Here is a 24,700-nt window from a genome sequence, read left to right as displayed (position 1 = left end):
AAAGAATAATATATTTTTATTTAGAAATATAAATTTCAATTATATAATATAACTAATCATATTGTTTTATATCATTTTATATTTACTAACTAATTTATTAGTTGTTCTTATCGAAGAGTGCAACTCGTTGTTGAGGATTGCGTGTTTTTCAAAAAACGAGCTTTTAGTTGGATTTCGATGAGATGGAGAGATCCACCTGCAAAAGACTCTCACGATGTTTAAGTCCGTAGGAGTACAAATATGATAAAGATAAATTCTTAACATGAAACTACGAGTAAAAGTATAAAATACAGTTCTGTATGTGAGACAAGATAAATTGTACATTCTGAAAAGTTAATATTTATAGATTAATCACGTGGTATCATCTGAGTAATCATTACGAGTCATTTAGATTAGTCATATAATTGTTATTCATAATATTTAATACTCATTAATTAAATTGTTTTATTTATAAAGGACATTGAGCTCTTTAGAGTCATTTAAAGATATATAGAGTCACTTGAGCTCTTTAACATACATTGTACGTTTATTTACAGTAATTTTAGTCTATCCTATCTCATTTAACAAAGAAGTATTGTTACTTAAATTTGATATAGATTACAAAACATGTTTGCTATCCATATCAGTGTTTAAATGAATGAAAACAATAATCATTTCATGAGTACAGTGAAACTATTTATTAATTAATTTATTCTCAATTATCTATTCTCATCTTTCTTACATAATCTTTTAGTAGTTAAGTCATTAGTATAAATTAAGTGTTTTTAAGTTAAACTTTATAAAATGTTATAAATTAGTTTTATTTCTAATTAAAATAAGATCTCCAACTATTATATAAGAATTTATAAGAGTAAGTATTTTAAATGAAAAGACTTTAATAAATAATTGAAAAACACATTTTAAACTATATCATAAGTGAACTATTCATGTTAATGAACAGCACACTTTCTTTTTCTTTATATGCCAAACTTTTATTCTTTGACTTTTCTTTATATGCCAATCTTTTATTGTTTGACTTTTCTTTATATGCCAATCTTTTATTGTTTAACTTAAGAAATGGGAAAATAGTCCCTAAACTGATATTCATTGTGAAGGTGAAATATATACCATAAATTTGTTAATTTTTATAATAATGATAGTTATGTTTAATATAATTTTTATAAGATTGTATTAGAGCGTATAAAAATTAGATTACAATACATGTTAAATGCTTGAGAAATGCTTTTTATCCTCATTGCAGTGGCAGTGACACCTGCAACGTAACACAAAAACATACCCATAAACGAAAAAAAAAAAAAAAAACCTCACTAGTTAACAAAAGTACCAGATTCAAGCAAAATGTCACACAACACTCACAATCATTGGCACCAGTTTTTGAATCCGACGGTACCGTGTTGTTGTTGTAGTATTATGTGAGCAATTTCAAATTACCCCGTGTTCAGATTTTACTTCTTGTCGAATTGAATCTCGCTTCTGCTGTTATCACGTTCCCATCACAATATCTCCTTCAAATTCTTCAATCCCAAGCCACTCACAACCCCCCACCAACTTTCTCTCCGACCCTTTTCCGAAGTCGGAGAAAAGTTTTGTTTTTTCCTCAGATCTCAGGTTTTCCCTTCACGGGTCGTTCCAAAAACCAAAACCCCACATGTGAGTTTCAGAGGGATCTGGGAATAATAAAGCGGGCAATGTTAGGTGCGGTGCAGTTGGGGTTGTTGGCGGCGTGTGTGGTTCTCTTTGTGCCTATGGGTATGGCGGGGTGGCACTTGAGTCGCAACAAGGTTCTCTTCTTCAGTGGCGCACTTTTCATCACTCTCGCTGTTGGGGTTCACCTCACACCTTATTTTCCTTCGGTTTCTGATTTCGTCACGTCGGTTTCCACTTCTTCTGTTAATGTTGTCGTGGACGATCGCGCTTCATGTGTTTCGTTGCTTCATGAAATTGTCTGGGAGGTGAGGCTGAGGGGGTTTGACTTTGACCCTATGAATAACAATTCCGTGAACTACGAAAAGTCTTGGTCTTGGAAGAGATCGGATTCTGTTGAGTCGTGTGAGTTTCAGAGGCTTAATCGGCACGACGTTTCGGTTTTGCTTAATGGGTCTTGGGTCGTGGTGGCGGGGGATTCGCAAGCTCGAATCTTTGCGCTTTCGTTGTTGAGTTTGGTTCTGGACCCAGAAGGTATGGAATCTGTTAAAGGGTCTTTGTTCAAGCGGCATAGTGATTATCACACTGAGGTAGATGAGATGGGGATGATGTTGGATTTCATGTGGGCACCTTACGTCACCAATTTGACTAGTTTGGTTGCGGGGTTCAAGAGGAATCGTGTTTATCCTGATCTTCTGGTGATGGGTTCTGGTTTGTGGCACATGCTGCACTTCGTGAATGCTTCGGATTATGGTGTGTCTTTGGAGATTTTGAGGAGTTCCGTGACTTCACTGTTGCCTGTGTCCTCCGAATTTGGCAATGATGAGTCTGTGGCGGTTAGATCGCCACACTTGTTTTGGCTAGGGATGCCAACTTTGGTGAACTCCATGTTGAATACAAAGGAGAAGAAGGAGAAGATGACTGATCTAGTGCGGGGAGAATATGAGAGAGAGGTTAAGAGAAGTGGCATGCTGAGGCAGTTTGAGGGTCCACTTCAACTACTGGATATTGGGTCACTGAGTTGGAATTGTGGGATCAGGTGTACAGATGATGGGATGCATTATGATGGGATTGTTTATGAAGCTGGGGTTCATGTTATGTTGAATGCATTGCTTATTGAATCTCATCAGAAGATATGAAGTTTGTAGCATTGGTTTGGTTCCCCTTAGATGTGATCACCTCAGCTGCCTCCACTGGGATGTATACGGTAGGACTCTCCAACGATTTTGATTAATAGAAGTTGAGTTCTTCCACCATAGCTTGCGATTTTTGCCTGGTTTCCTTCCAAGGCATTAGATTCATTTAGTTTTAGAGTGATTATCATTGTTATAGTATATACCAAATTTGGAATTCTCTTTGTTTCTTTCTTTTTCCTGTTTTACTGTATGCTAACAGCTCATGTATTAGTCACAAAAATTGGAAACTCAAGTTTCTGTACAAACAGTTCACACATGCTTTTAACCAAATTTAATTGGGATTCTTTTGTGCTTTTTATATAAATATCTTTTAGGCTAACTAGAATGTAGTGACATGTTGATGTATAATGCTTTCCGTTTGTTTATTCTTTTGACTAATTTTTTTAGATGTGTCATGGTGGAGCAGATTAATTGATTGTTGAGCACAACCACGAAACCATTGTTTGATTTCTTCATGGATTGGTATAATTAATAGGGATGCGGTTTAATGTTTTTCCTTCTGTTTGTAAGACAAAATTCTGTTGACATAAGTAGATCACCTCAGGTCTTAACAGGTCCTGTTTCATTTGACACCAGTTTCGAAGCTCTTTACCCTTTTGTTGCTCAAGTGTATGATTATCAATGGGCTATAATTTGTTAAAATTAAAACTTTAATGACCATTCATTAGTTTATTAGGGTTATACGACAAAAAGTTCCAATTATGCATTTTAAAGCAAGTCTGAACCCAACTAACCCGTTTTTAATACGAATAGGACTTTTAGATGGCTTAGGCCTGTCAACAGAGCGCAGAACAGTTTAGTCATTTGCTGTTGAGGGAAGGGAAAACTTGAACATGTGTTGAGTTTGAAGGGCCCCAGTTTTTGCATTCAGCTGTAGTAAGTTCAGTAGGGTTAAATTAAAGCACTGAGAAGTCACACTAGTACATACATAAATGTATTCAACAAAAAATCTCATAAAAATTAGGCAGTTACAGTAGAAATCATTTCAGTAGTAAAATTTAAGACAAGTTTGAAGGTAGCAGGATAACATGTCTTGTGAGAGCCTTACAAAAATTTACATTGCAAGAGTTTTTGTTGTTGACCAACAAGGAATGTATATATTTTTTTTTTTCATACAAAACTTCCTAATATAATAAATGAAAAGGTACAGCGTCCCATTGACAACCTTGCAAACCACCAAATCATCTGCTATCTACAGTCTTCTAGAAAACCAAAAGAATAAAAATGTAGAAAGAAAAGCACTATCGGGGTAAAATTTTTTGGGGAAGGAGAACGGTCCCTTGAAACAAGATCACATGAATCCAATGAGCTTTCAATTTCAAGTCTCAAATTGCTTGCCTTCAAAGGTTTGTCCAAAGGTCCAATCCTTGGGAGCAACATTGTAAGACGTAACAATTTTCTCATCACTAGAAGTAACTTCGAACGCAAGGGGTTGATTCTGCAGCAATGCATTTACATGCCAATTTTGCCCCCAATTCCGACCCATGGAGAGCCAACCCGTTCTTGACCCTTTAACCTTCACAGCCAGTATGTCTCCATGACCAGCAACATTGCTGATCAGCACCGAAATGAAGATTCCAGAACCAGTAACAGTAAATCGCATCCCTCCTTCCTTCCTACATTTTATCCTGCATCCAACACATCACAACATTCAAAATAGAATTTAATTCAAATTTAATCACAACGCAAAAAAAATAAAAATATAGTCACCTACAATAGCTAATAAATCGAATTAACTAGGCAGACCCGAACCCGATTAAATGCAAGACATGAAAATTTTAATTTGAATTAAACTTAAGCCTTCTGACCAGTACTGATTATGGCTAAGCTTAGCCCCAAATAAACCAGAAGAACCAAATTTTCACCAAACTCAAACTTCATTTTAAAAGTTTTGAATCCATTATTATTTATCAACGCATTTCAATCTGCGACCCACGTCATGCTGGGTAGGCCATTTTTTTTCCATCACTATCATCTAAGCAATTTGTCACCACCATCATTTACTTCAAAGATATTGTGATTTCGAAGGAGCTGGGGGAAAAATTAATAATACACTCTAATTTTTTTTATGCTAACACATTATTCAGTATAATAATTTAAAGCATTCCTAAAATTCTGTGAGCCGACTTTCTCTTTGAAGAGTAAACAATTTATGGTGTAATAAAAGACTTTCGTCATCCAGTCACAAAGTGGTTAATATGATAAATTTGTTTTTGCCATAACACACTTAAAATTCATAACATCTACTTACAGTGACATTGCACAAAAATTAAACTCATTAATAAATGCCATTCTCGATCTTACAATTTTCAATAAATAACAAGTGTGTTACAGGTCCTTGTCGTGAGCCAAAATTTTAAACACTATTTCTATAATTAACTGAAAATTTATTGAAGTTTACCAACACTTGTGCATTATACTAGTTTTTTAATCAGTCGATTTAGAAGCTTTCAATAAATTCCTCAGGGAAGGTTAGAAAGATCATACAAAAGAAACGTTGTTAGAAATGCTCAAGTGTAAAGTACAAAATTAAAGCTGAAAACAAACATCAGCATGCATAATTGATGTATAGAGTAATGATCTGCAAGAAATTTGGAGTACCTGCGGTACTGTACGGGCATGTTGCCGGCTTTCCAAATGGCGATCTTTTCAAAGGCTTCGATGGGGAGAACGAAGTGTTTGTTGGGAGGGTTACAGTGGCCACCGCCATCGGAGGTGAACCCGTGGTTGGGGGCGCAGAAGTTCGTGGCCGTGACGATGATGGAGGTGCCGGGGATGCACCACCGGTTGTCGTCCACGCAGCGCAGCTCGAAGCATGCGCCGCAGATCTGGCCGCGTTCGAACAGCGTCTCGCTGAGGCCCACGGTGGCCATGCCGTAGCCGCCCTTGACGAGGTCTCCGTAGCCGCAGGCGCCGCCCACCGCGTCGCGAGGATCCGCAGCGGCGTAGTAGGTGGCGTGCGCGGATCGCCACTCGGCGAACTCCGGCGAAGCTTGCAGAGAGGGCGGAGAGTAGGAGGAAGAGGAGGAGTAGTGAGCGGAGACGAGCGTAAGGAGAATGGACAGTGTGAATGGTGCTGCGGCAACTGCGAATGGTGACATTTCCGTTTGAACACTCTGAAACCGAAGCAAAAGAGTTTGAGTGTGGGTTCCTTTGATTTCAACCGACAACACCACACTCACTCTACTTTCCCTTTCCCTTTTCCTTCTTTACTTACTCTCCCCAAATTACTTTTCTTTTTTCTATTATTATCTACGAATACACTTCTTCTTAAATGGTATATCCATATCGGACACACGTATTCGTGTCGACACTCGTAGGATACTTATCGGTGAAGTGTAATTCAAATGTATAAATACAATAACTTTTTAAAAACTCAAATTTATTGTATAATTTTTTATTATGATTATAAAAATAAGAACAAATTCTTTTGAACCAATAATAAAAATATATTCATGCTCCCAAAAGAATTTGGGACATACTTTTCCACATAAATATTTATTTTCAATTTATATAGTTCAAAATTATATAATATATATATCTGTATCCCCATATCTTATATTTTAGATATTATACGTATTTCCGTGTCGTATCAGTGTCTGTATCCATACATGTGCTACATAAATTATTATATAACTTAATCATATTTCTTAACTTATTTCCAATCATTCTAATAGTAGCCGACACTGTTGAAAACAATTCTGATGCCTAAGTCCCCACTAAAACTCAATTAGTTTTTCTCTTAATTATAAAGGTTTAAGTTCTAAAGACAGATCTTAAAAAAAATTAACACTAACACACTACTTAGTTTAACTTTTTGTCTAACCAGTCAAAAAGAAAGTAAACATTCATCATTATACGTTATGTAAAACCAAAAAATATTTGCTTAAAAATTTATGGACAAAGGCCCAACTATGGGGCCTGTTAAAGAAATATTTGCTTAAAAAAAACTTCATTAGAGAGTCATAAATAAACAATACAAATAATTCTCATATTCTATATTTATAAAATATCTAAAAGATGTTAGTTTCTGCATTCAACCTGGTATGAATTGGTAAAGGAAAAAATGTATTTGATATGATGCTTTAACTTAACATGTAAGATTGTGAATTCTTATTCCATAAACATTTTATTTTTCTGAAACCCTACCTAAGGTAGATACTAGATTTTGTTGATGATTCATTGGGGTTGTGGTATTTGATAAAAGGGGGCAAGTACTTGACTAAGAAAGCTGAGTTGAGAGGAAGCAATAATGAAAATGATGATTGTATGAATGATGTGAGTTTAGTAATAATGTTTAGGAATCTGATTTAACAATCCACTGGAAGAAGCAAGTGTGATCTGCATTTTGAAGGCTACAATTCCTTCCAACCTACAACACATGCCCCCTTATAACCCATTCATGAATAAAGGTTAGAAAATGACCCATGAAAAGGAAAAGGGACAATAATAAAAAACAAAATGGAGAAGGGTGTTAACGTTAAGTTACCCAAGACATAAAGTACTAGGATAAGCATATCACAATATATTTAAAATCAAATAGCGTTTTAGAAGCACGGTTTGTTTAAATACAAAACAGCACCACTCTTAATTTCATACAAAACTATAAAAAAATTAGCAAAGTACATGTTAATTTCATTGTATAGCTTTAATGTTCATTTTTCGTCCACAATTACATTACACAAGTATTTAATTTAAATACTTAAAATTATTAAAAGAAATTAATTTTGAGAAAAAGCATAAAATCGGTTTTAAAATATAAAAATTAATAAATCATATATCAAATATCATTATAATTATATAACTGAAATTTATCTGCAAGATATTGTCACTTTTTATTAAGTTTTTTGTTAGTATCTCGCTTTGAATTTTGAATTTTGAGCTTTTTTCTTTTCTATTTGTCTTTATATATAATTTTGATATTCTGATTTATGTTACATTCAGAATTATAAAAAAAATTGTTTGTGTTTTTTTAATTGTATTCTTTCTTCTCCATTTCTCTGTTTTTTTTTTAACCTTTTTGTCCTTTTTTTTCTTATGTTTCATGATAAAATCTAATATGAGAAGATATTGTGTTAAAAAAATTGTATGTGGACCTTGTCATTTAGAAAAACAACATAAGTTGTATTTTCCTTTAAACAAATCTTCTGATGACAATCCTTTTTATTTTAGAATTCTAAGATTTATAAAACATTCATCATGTCAGGCATTTTCTTTTCTTCTAACTTTATTCAGTTGAAAAGCTTCAATGATTTTAATTGGGTTTATGGTGGTGTAACAAACTTCGTTATGTCACTTAATTTTGAATTTTCTCCAAAGATTCTTTGATATCATAGAAAATTAAGAAATAAAGGACCGTGTATATATAGTTCTTCATCCAAAGCGGAATATATATAGAGCTTTTGCAACCATTACATATGAATTATAGTGTTTTGATCTACCATTTTGATGATCTGCATATCACTCCCTACTTTGTATCTAGTTTATACTGTGATAATCAAGCAACAAGACATATTACAACAAATTCCAACTTCCATGAGTGAACAAAACATATTGACATTGATTATGTAAAAGAGAATCTTCAATTTTAGTTGTCTCACTTTTTGCCCATACGAACATGTACTTGTATAGACAAAGTGAGTCTATATAGTACTTGAAAATAGTTGTACAATTGTTGATGTGTCGGTTGCCTTCTCGCTCCTCACTCCTCACTCCAAGTCTTCTCCTTTAATTGTTGGTGCTCAATCATGGTTGACTTGAAAAAGGTACTCTAACGATCAAGTAAGTACTATGTGTTAATAGTATATAGTGATAAATTGATTAAACCGTACCTTACACCTTTGTAGAAGGTTTATTTATAGTGTTTAGTCATGGATCTTTGTTGTGATAGACCAAATCTATCAAATATAAGTTGTTAACTTATTTATAGCATGATCCCTAATTTATAGGAAAATATATTGATATATATGGAGAATGTATAATAAATCAATATCTTTCACTAAATCATTGTTAGCTAATTTTTCAGGAATGTCACCCGAATTCAGTGGGATATGATCATGATTTGTAAGGAGTTCTCATAACTATCATTGCTATAATTTATTAAGTACCTTAAATGTATTTTGATGCGATCGGTTATCGAGACTAAACAACAGACTCGTCCAGTACCGACCGGCAGAGAATCACTGATCAACAAACTGATCTCTTACTAAAATTCTTGATCGCAAAATTAATAGAAAAATGGTTTTTAAACTAGGAATGTTGAATATACATTCTCCCGTCTGAGAGAATATATTGAATTTTCTGTTATTATCCTGCTAGACTTGGAGTCTTTTTATTTTATTTTTTTATTTGTCTTTATATACGATGCTGTACTCTAGTTTACATTACATTCAAAATAATGAAACTTTATTTATGTGTTTTTTTGTTCTTTCTTCTTTATCTCTATTGAAACTTTGTGTTATGTGTTTTTTTGTTCTTTCTTGTCTGTCTCTATTTTTTCCTTTTTGTCCTATCTTTCTTTCTTATATTTCATGAGAAAATCTAATACTCTTTTTTACAAGAACTAAATTTATTAAGTTTGGTGGGTGGTATTAATTTATATTTTGTTTAATAAGACTCTTCTATTTGTCAATTACTTTTACATCTTTTTTATCTATTAGGGAAAGAATAACTTCATCTCCTACTCTTAAATTTTTTGGTTAGTTATCTTCCACTCATTTAGAAATGAACTTTTCAAATCTATGCAGATTACCTCGTTTAGAAATTGAGTTTCTTATTATTTTTCGAAAAGAATGAGGTGAGTCAAAAAAAGGTTAATGAGTGGAAGATGTTATAATCCATTGTTTGACTACCCCTGTAGAGTTGATTTTTTTTCTGTCAATGGCCCAGTACTGCATTGCATAGATCTCCTTTTGTGACAGAAAGAAGTTTTCCTTTTTTTTAAACCTTTGATCATTTTGATGGGCCATTCTCTCTCTTCTTGCAGCATCCACAAAATATGCCTTATAGGAAGTGATTCCAACAAAAGGGACAAATTACGCTCAAACATTTTCAAGTATAACAAAATTTTATTGCACACCCTCTCATGTTGTATCCTTCATAAACTTTATTTAATTGATATGAGAACATAACTTCATGTATCATTTTGGTGAATACAGAGGTCCATGATTTCTTATAGATGAAAGGAAATCAAAATAATGTGATACAGGGAAAGAATATTTTATTCAACTTCAGGATATGTAAGTGTAATTTACCCATTAACTATGACAAATATGAACAATTACGCCAATAAGCGATACATAAGTATATGTAACTTACACTTGAAAGACAGTTACCATTTAAAAGAGATCACAGGATGATTGTGAGTGGAAGGTGGGAGGAAAAAAATTTGAAGAAATACACAAAGCCTAACATGGCTTGAAGAAATATAAAGAAAAGTGGGATAATTCACTGGATAGTACCCCTAAAGACACAGACGTTGAGACTTAAAAAAACGCAGTAGAAATATCAAAAATTTCAGCTCCCTTTTCTCTCCTCTCATATCCAGAAACAGTAGCAGCTACATTATACCTGTAAAAGGGAAACTGCTTTGAAGAAAAGCCAGTGAGAGGGTACTATAAGGAAAGCTTGATACGTTGCTCTTCCCTCTCCTCATCACAAACTGATGAGTATTGGTTTTCTCTCCCTGCCATGCACCTTTTGTATGGCACAAAACCTTTCCCACAGGTTTTAGCTCTCACCCTTAGCTCAAATATAGCTGATGTTTCACTTGGTTTAGTGTGACCAAGAAAGTGTAACTGTCCATCCCTTTTGCTAAAGCAATGCACATGACTCTTGGCTTGATCATCTGATTTGTCAGTGTTGTCTCCATCATTAACTGAACTAGTGTTTGAACCAGTCCATGATCCTTCCTTTTGTACCTCTTTATGTTCAAAATCTCCAAGATTAGAGTACAGGTGTTTCCCTTTTGTCTCCCTGTGCAGTGGCACAGATGGTGCATTGTGGGAAAAAGTCCACCTTGGAACAATACTTGCAGGACCTTCTGCAAGATCTGAACACCCATTTTGAAGTTGCATAAGATATGTTGCAGCAGCAGGTACTGGTTTGAATGGCTCCGTTCTTAGAGAAAAGGGTTTGCTTGTATCTGTTACCAGTAGAGTGGTCCCAAAAAGTTTTAGAGTACGACCAGATGATTCCTCTGCTGCATCATCTTTGTTAGAAACACTTTCTTTATGAAAAAGCTCCAGTTTCTAGACAATAAAAAGAAGGGAGAGTTTAACTTTTCAGGTTAGTACAAAGATTTGTACACTGTAAACCAATCACTCTTAGTATGAGTTATAAAAATAGTTGTAGTAAAAGTTAAGAAGCGTGTCGGTTTATGATTTAATGACAATATACAGTACATTTAAATTAAATTCTAAAATGATTTTCTTAAAAGTACTCTGATGAAGATACTGTAGTGAAGAAAGTGAAAATGATTAGGATTTAACAAGTACCACAAGAGGTTGCTCATCATGAGCTGAATTTGGTAGAGACCCTTCTTCCTCAAATGATGTTTTGGGTCCAGCAAGTGGAAACCTGTTTGTGGGGACACCGCTAATGGATGAGACTGGTGACAAACTTCCAGTAGGTGTATCTGAATCGGAGGAACCAAGGTTTTCGGAAACAACTGTAGATAACACTGACTTGGGAGAATTGTTTTCTTGACCAAAATCTGATGACTTGAGAGAATTAGACCTGGGAGTGTGGTCTGAGTTGGAAATCTCTTTCTTTGGAATCTCAATCAGTTTACGAGGGTAAGGATGAATTGGCTTCCTTTTTGGTCGTGGAGGTGGAATTTCAATCGACTCCTCCAAGACTGTGCTGTTCCCACTAGACTCTCTAACAATCTGCAAGAAGCCAGAAGAAATGAGTTAGAGTGTACTTAAAGACGAACCCTTTAACTTCACCCTCAAAAGTTAGAACTTTTGCATCTCTTAAGGTCATCACAATTTAAACTTATGACTCATGGTATATTCAACATATGGTAAATGATGGGTACTGGAATATAACAATAAACCTTAGAAAAAAACTTCTGAGCATGACTTCGAATCTGAACAGCAGTCTTTGTGCCAACATGTTCTGTGGTGAAAATGAAAGGATCCAAAAACTTAGACCAACCTTCTTGATTGATTCAGTGACTTGTATTATTCTTCTGCTAGAATCTATGTGGCATACTTTGCCTAAGATATGGAAGTTCAAAATTAATTATACCTTCAATCCGTCGCCATGCCCTGCCATATAGCTTTAAGGCTTCAAGGAACTTCTTGTGTTCTTCATCTGTCCACCTCTCTCTCTGCTTTGTGATTGTATATGGTTTTCTTACCTGTTGATGTAGGTATAAAATTGATTAAAACAAAGGTGACACTGTCACAAATGTGAAATCAAATCTATAATACCACAAAAACGTAAGAATCGAGCAAGGGAAAACCTTCAAGGCATAGTCATTTCCATAAGAAAACTGATCATGTAGTGGAATATCTGCAACAGAATGCACACCAGGACTCAGAGATATTTCATCTCCAATGGGAAGACCACTCCTTGATCTAGTAAATGCACTTTTGCCCTGCATCCAATCCAAAAAGCAAATGAATTTAATATAACAATCAAGAAGAAAAAGAAAATTTTCTCATAATGGAAAATTCAAGTAGTATTAAATGAAATCATTCATCTCTCAGTAAACTAAAGATCAATCAAAATTTCACAATTTCCATTAAATGAACTTTTTTTTTTCCTTTTTAAAAAATATCAGGAAAAGTGTGCCTTTGATGAAGATTAGATCAAACTGTTAACTAAACCTGAAACATTCAAACGTTCTTTTTCCAAAATTTATAAAAACTATCATCCAATCTATAAAATATAAAAGTACAAATATTTGGCAGTTGAAAAGGAAAACCAAATCATATTTTATAAAGTAGCCCTCTATCTTTTTCATTATTTTATTTGACCTTTTTTTTAATCTTCAAAACAGAACCAGACATACCATACCCGAACGAAAAGACTTTTGGCTGGAAATCCAGAACAAACCATAAAACATACAAGTACGACCTAAACCAACAACAATCTCATGTCCCTCAAAAAAAACTCCACACGGCATCAAATATTCTACATCAAAGAAAAAACAAAAGAAGAAACTCTTATTTACATACTTGTATCGCCATGTGGTGAATATCTTCTCCTCCCTACACGGTTGGCTCACAGTACACCAAAACAGTAAAAGTTATCTTTCTTTGTACACAACTTTCTCAACAGTATGCAACACAAAAACAAACAAATTACCAAACTCCACACTTCTCCCTCAACAACTCTGGAACCAACAACTTTGTACAAAATGGACTTCTCTCGGCACCAAACAAAAACACTGTTTCGTCCCTTCGTTTTATCCAACAATACAGTTTAAGCTCAGAATTGAAGAAACCCTTCTAAGATCCCGTGAACATGAACTACAGAAGCTCGATCATTCAAACTGAATCCATCTCGTGAGTTGGCCACGATCACCCCAAAAACCTCTCCAAATCTCAAGGTGCTGGCTTGAGAAGCAACAACAGCGGTGACTCAGATGTAATTAACTAAGAAATGGTCCACAGTTCTCAAATCAACAAAACCCACCACGGAAAAAGGCTGAATAATAGAAGGTTTCTTAGTTTGCAAAACAAAATGATGGATGTTCAAACAAAACAGTTCCAAAAACAAAGGACACAAAGTCGACAAAGGTTTCTCTGAATTGTCATGGCTGGTGAAACGCTCAAAAGGGGTGGAGAGAAACAGAGGGAAAAGAGGTTAAGGTTTGAGGTTTCAGAAGAAGAAAAATGGAGTGAAGGAGAATAACAGAGAGAAGAAGAGTGAAGATAGATATAAAAGCCAAGTGGGAAAGAGACTATTGTGAAGGAGAAAGAAAAAAAAAAGGAGCAACGAGATAGTGCCACGTCAGATGTTGAATTTTGTCTTGTAGGAGAGAAAAAGAAATTTTCTTTTTAATTTTTTTTTCTCCATCGAAATCTCGAGAACTCGATGCAATCTTGTGGCTCACGTCGAAAGAGGTCCTCCACACGTGGCGTTCCGCTGTCGCGTCTGTTTCCGCTTTTCTGTTTTTTTTTTCCCTTTTAATTTTTTAATTTGGCTTCGTTTTCTAATTGGGTGGCCAAAGAAAACTAATACAGAGCGCGTTGTGGATAATTTGCGAGTGAGCACACTCGCGGGTGCCACTGCCACAGTGCCACTCGCACTGTCACAGGTGCCACGCCACTTTATCATGATTAATGCGTGGCCATTATTTTCCCAGCTCTCATACAGATAATTCTGCTTTCTCATAAATATTCTACTTAGTCTTTTTTTTTTTCTTTTTTTCCTATGTAACATATTCTATTCAATTCTTCAAATTTATCATGGACTCCACACTATTTTTTCTATGATTTAATAAAACTGACACTTTAATTAAAGTAATTAATATATAATTTTTGTCATATGAATTAATTAGTATATAAACATTTTTTCCTGCTTGGCAACAGATTTTGACCTGCAGCATACACCGCCTCCTATTTAATAAATGATTGTTTTATTTTCAACAACATTTTATGTATTTCACTGTGTAAAAAAACTCTTTTTTTTAATTTTTTTTAAATAGCATTGAACGTTTCGCATGTTTGATTTTTAATAATTTGTAGAGGGCGTGAGTCAACTAATACAAGTGGGTAATAATATTTGAATAAAATAAAGAATAGCATATAGTTAATTAATATGATGTGATATACGTTGTAGATAATGTTAGCAATTTATTTATGTTATTAGAAAGAGATTGATTAATATGTTAATAGAGGTGAATGAAGCCGAAAAAACAATAATTAAGGAGTGTGGTTGTGACAGTTTGGAAATGGAAAATAAGAGGATATTTGTGAGAAGGAGAAAAAGGGTTAAATATCTTAAAAATTAGGGTTGAGGAGTGGATGAAAAAGAGCGAGAGAGAGATAGAGGGTGTCGCTTTCACCTTTGCGCTTTTCGCCACGTCACTGCCACTTGCCGCCCCACTAAAAGAACACCGCCACGTGTACATTCAACGTAAGGATAGCGATCATTCCACACCACTCGTTTTTTCTCTCCCGTTATTGCATTTTCTTTTTCTCAGAAGCCTCGCAATTTTGTGGCCACAACATTTTGTTCGCCCTTTTTTATTTCTCACATTCGCATTCATGAGTTGACAAGCCCAAACCTGAATGCGTAAGAAAATGTCACATTAAGCATTAAACTATTGCAACTTCTTTTTTTTTTTAACTGTAACTTTGTAAGCTTATTCTTTATTTGAAGAAGGTTTATTTAAATATCTTGGTAAGGTGATAAGGTTAACGTTGGTGAAGTGAAAAACTTTATGAGGCAAAAGAGACATTTGAAGACTTTAATGGAGTGTTGGGCAGAGACAGGTGTGGGATTGTACTAGAACGTGGAAGGTTGCAGTTTTGATTGAAAATGGATGTCTGAGGGACCAATGTGTCTGGGCAGATATTGAGTTTCCTGGTCTAACCCTCAAGACACTGTTTGTTGGGAGACAACAAAAGCTGCATCACTTGCGTTAGTTACCTCTTTATTTCATCGGTGTCGGCTCCATTATTCAAATCGATTTAACTTAGGTTTCTTCTATTCCATAAGGTTCCACAATACCAATACATACTCTTAATTCTTCTTCTTTAACTGCTATAAATAATCATAACTCGTATATTCAGTCATGCTACTATTGCTCTCATGCTCCTCTTTAAACTTCAAATTCAATAAAAATAAGAAAGATGAACAATTCCTAAACATATTATTTTTTAAAATTTTAAGTATTCAATTATTTTATGTAATTGACTTGTAATATATTTATTGAATAATAATTTTCTTATTTTTGTGAGGGATGAGATAGTGGTATTCAACAGTTGAATAATTGAATATTTTTCTTTTCAACGTTTTTGTTCTTCTTTCTTTAGTTGTTTGAAATTTAATTTTCGATCGAAAAGATATATATTAAAGATTCTCTTAGACTTAGGTATTGGATATTCAGATGTCATAAATATTATAATAATGGATCATCTTAATTGTTATGTGATTTATCACATCTTATGAATATTTTTATTATTAAACCTTAAATAGGACGTATATTATAAATAACATACATTCGTATTACTTGAATTTTATATTATTTAAGTAGTGTTAATATACATTTTAATTAATACACTTAAATTTCATGTTGTTCTATCAGTGTTGGATACAGTTCATCATTCACGGTATATTACTTTTATAATTCCCCTAGTACATAACAGTAGTTACACGGTACTTAGAGTTCTTAATTGCATATCATACGGAATAAATCTGATCCATATATGTTTTTTAGAAGGACTGACATAATTACAATGTCGTACAAGTCTATTTAATAACTTCTAAATAATTTAAATAAATTGAATATGAGTTTTAAATTGAATTATTAAATATGTAATTTTAATACATCAATAGAATTAATATCATTATATTATTGTTATACTATTATTTAAAGACAACAAAATTTAAACATAAACTTTTTAATGGCCCAAAATTTAGTCTTTTAATTAAATAATCCTTGTAAATGAGTGTAAACTTAATGTGATTACATTATACCTTATAAAATATCAACTTGGATATCAGTACGATAAAAAAAACATTATACCGTTGTACTTTACTGTGAACTTATATGTGGGTTGATACTAGTGTGTTTGTATATTATTATCAACTTGTTTGGAGGACTTGTTTATAGTGTTTTTTTTAAATTTTGGATGTTAAGACTTGAAGAGAGATATTAAGATATTATCTGATAATGTTATGAAATTAAATCACATATGATATATTGTACACTTTGAATCATCATTATGATTTTGTCTTTAAAAGACGTCCTTTAAGATTAAGGGAAGAATGAGTATTTAAATTACTCTTGACTTGTAACAAAACATCAGGTCGAATGGGAACAAGGTTTCATTTTTTGTAACCAATTTTCCATTTTCTAGTTGTGAGTGGATAAGACGAGGGTTTATCTTTGCAATCATTTTCACATAAACAATAAACAACATCAAAGTTCCAACTTTGAGATAATTAACATCATTAGGATCACTCTTCATAACGATTTTATCCTTAAAGATGCATCGAAGGATTAGAAGGGTAATATGTATTTAAATTTCCATTGACCTTGACTCATAAGTGATGTGTACTTCAAGCTGATTCCTAAATCTTCTCACTAAAACATCCAAAATTTTGTTTGTTTATTCATAGTGAAAGTTGTATTTTTTTAAGCTCTAGTTAGTTATTTTTGTTACCTTTAGATCTTAATTAATATTATAGTTTGTATTTTTTTTCAAACATTTAAGTACCACAAACAAATATCTCTTATTTTTGTTTAAGATTAGGAGAGAGGGAGAGAAATAAGAGAGCCATATTAGATTTCCAAATCTAAGTTAATCAAAGAAACCTAATTAAACTAATGCTTGATGAAGTTCAACACAACTTATTGAAAAAATTAACTCAAAAAAATCATGTCAAATATTAAACAAAAGGATTAATAAAGAATGATTTTATTACTTTTTAAGCATAAAAATACATTTGAAATTTATTTTTCATTTTTACTAATTATTATTTATACCTATTTATATTTTTTATTAATGTTGGAAGAATTCTGCACTGGATGGGACTCGAACTGACGTTGTCATTTTACAAAAATTAACACTGAAATAAAAGTAAGTAATATCGGCTGTTTCCTTTCTTATTTGCGAGCGACGTCGTTTCTTTCTGCGCCTGATAAAGGTTCTTAAACTCTTAACGACGTGAAGAAACGCGTGAAGAGGTTCAAGCGCCCCCAAAGCGATCGCAAGATTCGCTAGGTTAGGGTTTGGCCGGTTTCGCCACCGTCGCAACCGCCCTCCCTCACAGCATCGCTAGGGTTTTTGTTTCTATCTCTCTGCGAAGCCTGGTTCCTCCAATGCCAAGCCAGTAGTCGCCGCCGCGGTGCAGCAGCAGTCGCAGGTAAAGGCGACAACGAAGCAAGTACTGTGAGGAAGACGACGACGAACCCCAATAGCAGCAGGTCCAGGTTACGTAAATTAACGAAACCAAAACCCTAAATTGAAGATTTGGGGGTTTTAGGGTTTCCTACTAAAGGTTTTAAAATGGCGGAGGGCTCTGCGGGTTTCCTCATTCCATGGACTTGTTTGATGGATCGAAAAGTCTGTCCTGATAATAAAGTATATTCTATGACCGGTCAAAGGAAGACTTTTGCTCAGGCTTTGGGAAATACATGTGACATTCCTTTGTCCCAACTACCTACCCCTTGTATTAAGGGTGACATGATTGCTGTCCAGATTGATGAGGCAGATTACTTGGCTGGTCTTGAGGATTGCAAAACCCATCTCCATGGTCGGGTTATTCTATCTAAGGGGGATAAACCTCTCACACACCTGGATTTAACTAAAAAGTTGCAGCCGGTGTGGAAAGCTCTTGGACCATGGAAAACAATTCCTCTTGGAAAGGGTTTCTATGAGTTTGAGTTCGCTTCTATAGAAGACATGCGATGGGCCCTCGGGATGGGTTCCCTGAAGTTATCTCCTGGTTTATTGAGACTGTTTGCCTGGACAAAAGACTTTGTCCCATCTACCATGAGGAGTACCAAAGCTCAGACCTGGGTTAGAATTTACCATTTGCCTTTGGAGTATTGGAAACCAAGGACAATATTTTCCATCGTCAGAGGCCTTGGTACTCCTTTGTCTTTGGATGAGCATACTATGAGAAAGAATAGGGCTATGTTTGCTAGAGTGCTGGTGGATATTGATCTGTTGTCCCCCCTTCCTGATCAGCTCTTGGTTGAACGTCCAGACTTTGCTTTTGTAGCTGGTGTGGAATATGAATGGCTCCCTCCATTTTGCTCTCATTGTAAGATGATTGGGCATGAGCTTGCTCAGTGCCGGGTGATCCATGACCAGGGTCGTGTTCCTGGGCCTCTACATAAACCTTCTCAGAAGACACCTTCTGATGAACAAGAACAAGGGAGGACCACGATTCCAACCCAACGTAAAGAATATTGGAAAAAAAATCTGCAGACGAAGCTCTTAGAAGGTCCCATGGATAATTTGAGAGTTGATGCTACTAGTGGGGTTAATGTAGGGTCACCCCTGGGGCACCTTGCTGATAAAACAGATGGAGGAGAGGATGATTTTGCAGATATGCCTCCTTTTGAGGATGCTTCAGATCATGATAGATCCTCACCCAAGCAGGGGTTGTCCTCTCCCACTTTGGATTCACTTGTTGTTATTCAAGCTAAGGACTCAGAGTCACACTCAACGATTCTTATTGATGATCATCATGTGGAGGCCTCTGCTCTTGTGATTGTACCATCTCCATTGCGTACTACCTCTCCTCGGAGGGCTAAATCACATGCAGATACTAATCCTAATGTGGAGGTCTCTGCTATTGTGACTGTACCATCTCAGTCGCCTCATACCTCCCCTCGGAAGGCTAAATATATTGGGGATGTTAAAGCAATATCGTTGGTCCTTCAAAATCACTTTTCCTCTCTTGATGGTTTGGAAACTACAGATGTGGGAGGTAATTCTCATATTGGAGCGTCAACTATTCCGCCTACCATTGTTGGAATTAATTCTGATCATATTGAAAATCAGGTTGTTTCAAAATTTTGGGCTGACTCTACTGAGATGGAGGAGGATGATAGTGATAATGGGGAAGAAACAGTTCGCACTAAAAGAAAACCAAGGAGACCACCTAAGGGGACTGGTAAATCCAGGAAAACTGCTAAGGCAGTTCTCTCTACAACGTCGCAATGAAGGTCTCTTCTTTTTTTTTGGAATGTCAGAGGATTGGGAAACCACAAAACTGTGGAGATGTTGCTTAGTTTACTTAACCTACATAAACCTCTCCTGGTTTTTCTTGCTGAACCCATGATGTCGTACACTACTGCTTTTGACGTCCTTTTCAAATCTGTCAATATGCATTTGGTGGCTACATCTCCTATTGTTAATAAAGTTGCTAAGCTTTGGTGTTTGTCGGTTCCTAATCTTGTCCAAAATTTCTTGGTTAATGATCAATTTATCTCTGTAACTTGTCTTTGGCAGGATAAAAGTTTTAGCTTTGCAGGTGTTTATGGTGCTAACACATACTTGTCTAGACGATTTTTGTGGAGGGATCTTAGTTTCTTCACAGGGCCTTGGTGTATTCTGGGAGATTTTAATGTTGTGCTCTCGACGGATGACTGTAAAGGGGGAGTGGCTCCTAATCAGGTTTCTTGTAATGAATTCCTGGATTGGATTAATACTAATGATCTTTCTTGTATGCCTTTTACTGGATCTTGTTATACTTGGTGTAACGGAAGGAGAGGGTTGCATAGAATTCACAGAAGACTGGATAGGGCTTTATGTAATGGAGTGTGTCTGGATGAATGGGATTCTTGTACTTATCAAGTTCTTGTTAAAAATTGTTCTGATCATTCCCCTATTCTTGCTAGTCTTGCTAGTAATTCTTTGCGGAAGGTTAGCAATTTTCGTTTCTTTTCTATGTGGCTTCAGGACACTTCGTGTATGAAGCTTATTCATGATTCTTGGGCTAATAAGGTTGTTGGTTGTCCTATGTTTATCTTGCAACATAAGTTAAAAAGGTTGAAACTTGAGCTTCGGGACTGGAATAAAAATTCTTTTGGTAATGTTCACAATGCAGTTCTTCTTAAGCAGGGTATCCTCCTTGGTATTCAAAAAAACTTAGAGACTGCTAGTTTGTCTGATAGTGATGGGCTTCTTTGTCAAGAAAAGATTGCTAAGGAGGAGCTTGATCATGCTCTTCACTGTCAATATTTGTTTTGGAAAGAAAGGGCTAAGATGTTATGGTTCAAGGATGGAGATCGAAATACAGCTTTTTTCCATGCTGTGGTCAAAAGGAGAAATAATTCTAGTGGGATTCATCGTCTACGGATTGATAATGAGGTTACGGAGGATCCTAAAATCATTGAGGATCATATTTTGGACTTTTATAAAAATCTTTATGCTGAGTCTATTTCTAATGTTTTGAATGCTGATAATATGGAAGATTTTATTGGTACTTATATTCCTCCGATGGTTTCCTCTGAGGAAAATATGATGTTGATTAAATGTCCTGATTTTTCTGAAATCAAGAATGCGGTTTTTCATCTTAACGGTAATAGTGCTCCTGGTCCTGATGGTTTTGGTGGTGTTTTCTATCATTCTTGCTGGGAAATTATTGGGACAGATGTTTGTAATGCTGTTCAACAATTTTTTAAACAAAATTGGGTTCTCCCTGGAATGAACAGTAATGTGGTATCTCTTATTCCTAAGATTCAGGGTGCTGATTCCATTAAAGATTACAGGCCAATTGCTGTTGCTAATTTCAAATTTAAAATTATTTCCAAGATACTGGCGGATAGGCTTGCTTTTGTGGCTGTTAGAATCATTTCTCCTAATCAATATGGGTTTGTGCAGGGTAGACAGATTCAGGATTGCATTGGTATTGCTTCTGAGGCTATTAATATGCTTTCTAAAAAGGTTAGAGGAGGTAATGTGGCTTACAAAGTTGATATTCATAAAGCTTTTGACACTCTGAGTTGGAAGTTCTTATTATTAGTTTTGAAACGCTTTGGTTTTCACCCCTCGTTTGTCAGTTGGATTAGTACAATTCTCCGTTCAGCTATGCTTTCTATCAGAATAAGTGGTAGTTTGGTGGGTTTTTTTCCCTGCAGTCGAGGTGTAAGACAAGGTGATCCATTGTCTCCTTTACTTTTTTGTCTTGCAGAGGAAGTTCTTAGTAGAGGTATTTCTAAGCTTGTGAATGATAAGAAGATTTTAAATATGGCTAGTTCGAAAGGTTATCTCACTCCCTCTCATATTTTGTATGCTGATGACATTTTTATTTTCTGTAGGGGGGATATTAAGTCTCTTCGAAATTTGAGTACTTTTCTTAAAACATATGGTGATTTTTCTGGTCAATATATTAATAACTCTAAAAGTAGTTTCTTCACCATGGATAATTCTCCAAGATTTGTCACCAAATTTCAAAATATTCTTTCTTGTAGTCATGGTTGTTTGCCTTTCAATTATTTAGGAGTGCCTATCTTTGTTGGTGCTCCAAAGTGTCGATTTCTTCAACATTTGGCTGATAAAGTCAAATTGAAGCTAGCATCTTGGAAAGGTAAATCTCTTAGCATGATGGGTCGGATCCAGCTGGTCAATACAGTGATTACTGGATTTCTAGCTTATAGTTTTAATATGTATAAATGGCCAGTTTCTCTTATTAAGCAAGTTGAGCAGTGGTGCTGGAATTTTATTTGGACTGGTGATATTATGAAAAAAGGTATCGCTACTGTTAATTGGGCGAAAATTTGTTCACCTCTTGAGGATGGAGGCTTGAATATTATTAATCTTCATCATGAAAATAATTCATATCTTCTTAAGCTTGCTTGGAACTTCGCTTATAGCAACAAACCTTGGTCTTTACTCTTGAAAGCCAGAGTTCTTAAATCAAAATACGAGTTTAGAATGGTTTATAGATCCTCCTCTCTTTGGCTTGGAATTAAACAATTTTATTCTATCATACTTGATTATACTTCTTGGACTGTTGGTACAGGTTCTTTTATTAATTTCTGGAATGATAAATGGTGTTCTACTACTTCTTTAGCAAATATTGCAGGGTTATCTGATGGGGCTAACATTCCGGATACAGTCTCTCAATTTTGGTCAGGTTATGATTGGAATATTCCTTTATCTTTACAGCAGATGCCGCATTTTTTTAATCATATCATGGTTAGAGAGGAACAAGATATTCCTAATTGGATTCTAGATGAGTCTGGTCGTTTCACTCTTAAATCGGCTAGGACTTTTTTCTTGGAACCAGGAGTTCCAGGTGGTTGGGGTAAGTTCATTTGGTCTTCATCTATTCCACCTTCCAAAACTTTAGTACTCTGGAAATTTTTTCATGGGAGACTTCCTACAGATCTGCATATTCAGAATAAGGGTTTGCATATATGTTCTATGTGTACGCTTTGTGAAAAGCATGAAGAATCTATTCAACATCTATTTTTTGAATGTTCTAATGCATTACATATTTGGAGTTGGGTTCGACAGATTTTTCTTACTTCTCATTTCTCTAATAAGGATGATCTTCTTTCTTTTATTAAGAGTGATGGTAGTCCTTTGGTTAAATTGATTAAACTTGTTGTGACAACCTTTTCTATATGGATGATATGGCGTATGAGGAATTATGCTAGATTTCAGGATAAGATTGAGGTTTCTAAGGCTATTTCGGTAATTAAAGATTTAACTCGTCTAGTGGGAAATTCGTCTAAAGCTTCAATGAAGAATGATATGTTGGATTTCAACGTGATTAAGTTTTTTGGTATTAAGACTCGTAGTGGGAAAGTTCTTCATCCTCTTCCAGTTAGATGGGAATTTCCTTCACCAGGCTGGGTTAAAATTAACACTGATGGGGCTGCTAGGGGGTATCCTGGTCTTGCTACTTGTGGAGGTATTTTTCGTGGGAGTATGGGAGAATTTATTGGTGCCTTTTCAGGGTTTCTTGAAGTTCAAACTGCTTTGGTTGCTGAGTTTTATGGAGTTATACATGCTATGGAGGAAGCTCAAAAGATGGGACTTACTAATGTTTGGCTTGAATGTGATTCTGTCTTGGTTTGTGCTGCGTTTACTGCTTGGACTACTGTTCCGTGGATGCTTCGTAATCGATGGAATACTTGTCTTAATTTCTGTAGGACAATCAGGTTTAGGGTTACTCATATTTTTCGTGAGGGAAATGCATGTGCTGATAAGTTGGCTAATTTAGGGTTCATTCATAGACAATCATTTCATTGGTATAATAGACTTCCATCTAGTCTGTTCTTAGAATTCTTTATGAATAGGCATAGTCTACCTATGTATCGTTTTTGTTAACATGTGGGTTTTGGTCTAGTCCCCCCATATTTTTGTATTTTCTTTCTTTTTCCTTTTTTTAATAATACTTTTTTCATGTGATGGCAGATGATTGTTGTTACTTGAGATGTCAGCCTAGCTGAGATGTCAAGTTGCATAGTGATGCCTAACATGAAAATTTTCATTAAAAAAAATACATTTGAAAATTCAATTATGTAAAATGTCCGGACGGAGTGATAAAGAAAATAATTGAAACTAAGATATATTTCTTCACTCATCTTTCTTTTCTTTTTCTTCTTTTATTTAAGATTTTCACATTCTCTTTAATTTATTTTATTTCTTTTCATATACTTTCTCATAGTTTTTTAAAATTTTATTCTAACAATGAAAATTTAATTAAAGTGTTTGTTTATCTATTTGTTAACATGGTACAAGGTGTTTATAAAGGATTTAAAAAAGTTATAGTGCTTTTTGTGGTGTCATTTTTTTTATCTCTTTATAAAGATGAAAGATAGTGTTAACTAAGGTAAAATTTTGTTCAAACTCAGAAAAAGAAAACATGTGCAAAATTATGTTTCTAAATTTATGTACATCTTTAAATTTATATTAGTTATTTTCATTTGTATCATTATTCATTAAGTACAGCATAACCATTTAAGTTAATTCAATGAATTTTATATTTCTTTGTTACATGTGTGAATTTTTTATTATTATTTCATAAGACTAAATAATGTAATTTTAATTTTATATAAAATCTTTATTAGCTTGATAATGAAAATAAGGGTAGATTTTCACATTAGTATAACGTAAATTTAGTTAGTTTTGTGAAGTAATTTATTGTTCCAAAAGTGATAGTAATCTTAAAGTTCTAATTCAAAAATTCAACTCAATCCTCATTAC

At 34.6% G+C, this 24,700-nt stretch overlaps 4 protein-coding genes across 4 annotated transcripts; 2 read left to right on the top strand and 2 right to left on the bottom strand.

Moving 5' to 3' along the window:
• Window positions 1-1,215: 1,215 nt before the first annotated feature.
• On the top strand, window positions 1,216-3,124 carry LOC137827064 (protein ALTERED XYLOGLUCAN 9). Its single transcript, XM_068633275.1, has one exon. It carries the CDS (start codon window positions 1,689-1,691, stop codon window positions 2,781-2,783), a length of 1,095 nt encoding a protein of 364 aa, XP_068489376.1. The 5' UTR covers window positions 1,216-1,688; the 3' UTR covers window positions 2,784-3,124.
• Window positions 3,125-3,837: 713 nt separating this feature from the next.
• Window positions 3,838-6,086, bottom strand: LOC137827065 (expansin-A13). The gene is made up of 2 exons (XM_068633276.1): window positions 5,442-6,086; window positions 3,838-4,468 (listed from the first exon to the last, which is right to left on the bottom strand). Exons 1-2 carry the CDS (start codon window positions 5,939-5,941, stop codon window positions 4,159-4,161), a joined length of 810 nt encoding a protein of 269 aa, XP_068489377.1. The 5' UTR covers window positions 5,942-6,086; the 3' UTR covers window positions 3,838-4,158.
• A 3,953-nt stretch (window positions 6,087-10,039) lies between these two features.
• Window positions 10,040-13,752, bottom strand: LOC137827063 (protein REVEILLE 1). The gene is made up of 6 exons (XM_068633273.1): window positions 13,028-13,752; window positions 12,310-12,444; window positions 12,093-12,204; window positions 11,899-11,960; window positions 11,336-11,728; window positions 10,040-11,089 (listed from the first exon to the last, which is right to left on the bottom strand). The coding sequence occupies exons 1-6, from the start codon at window positions 13,037-13,039 to the stop codon at window positions 10,454-10,456; spliced, it is 1,350 nt and encodes a 449-aa protein (XP_068489374.1). The 5' UTR covers window positions 13,040-13,752; the 3' UTR covers window positions 10,040-10,453.
• A 4,282-nt stretch (window positions 13,753-18,034) lies between these two features.
• LOC137825414 (uncharacterized) lies at window positions 18,035-21,813 on the top strand. Its single transcript, XM_068631084.1, has 5 exons — window positions 18,035-19,652; window positions 20,589-21,086; window positions 21,246-21,427; window positions 21,675-21,692; window positions 21,802-21,813. The coding sequence occupies exons 1-5, from the start codon at window positions 18,035-18,037 to the stop codon at window positions 21,811-21,813; spliced, it is 2,328 nt and encodes a 775-aa protein (XP_068487185.1).
• The last annotated feature ends 2,887 nt before the right edge of the window (window positions 21,814-24,700 follow it).

Source organism: Phaseolus vulgaris, chromosome 8 (assembly GCF_000499845.2).
Source record: "Phaseolus vulgaris cultivar G19833 chromosome 8, P. vulgaris v2.0, whole genome shotgun sequence".
Lineage (NCBI taxonomy): Eukaryota > Viridiplantae > Streptophyta > Magnoliopsida > Fabales > Fabaceae > Phaseolus > Phaseolus vulgaris.
Note: the sequence above shows the minus strand (reverse complement) of the source record. Positions and strands in the feature narration are given on the sequence as shown.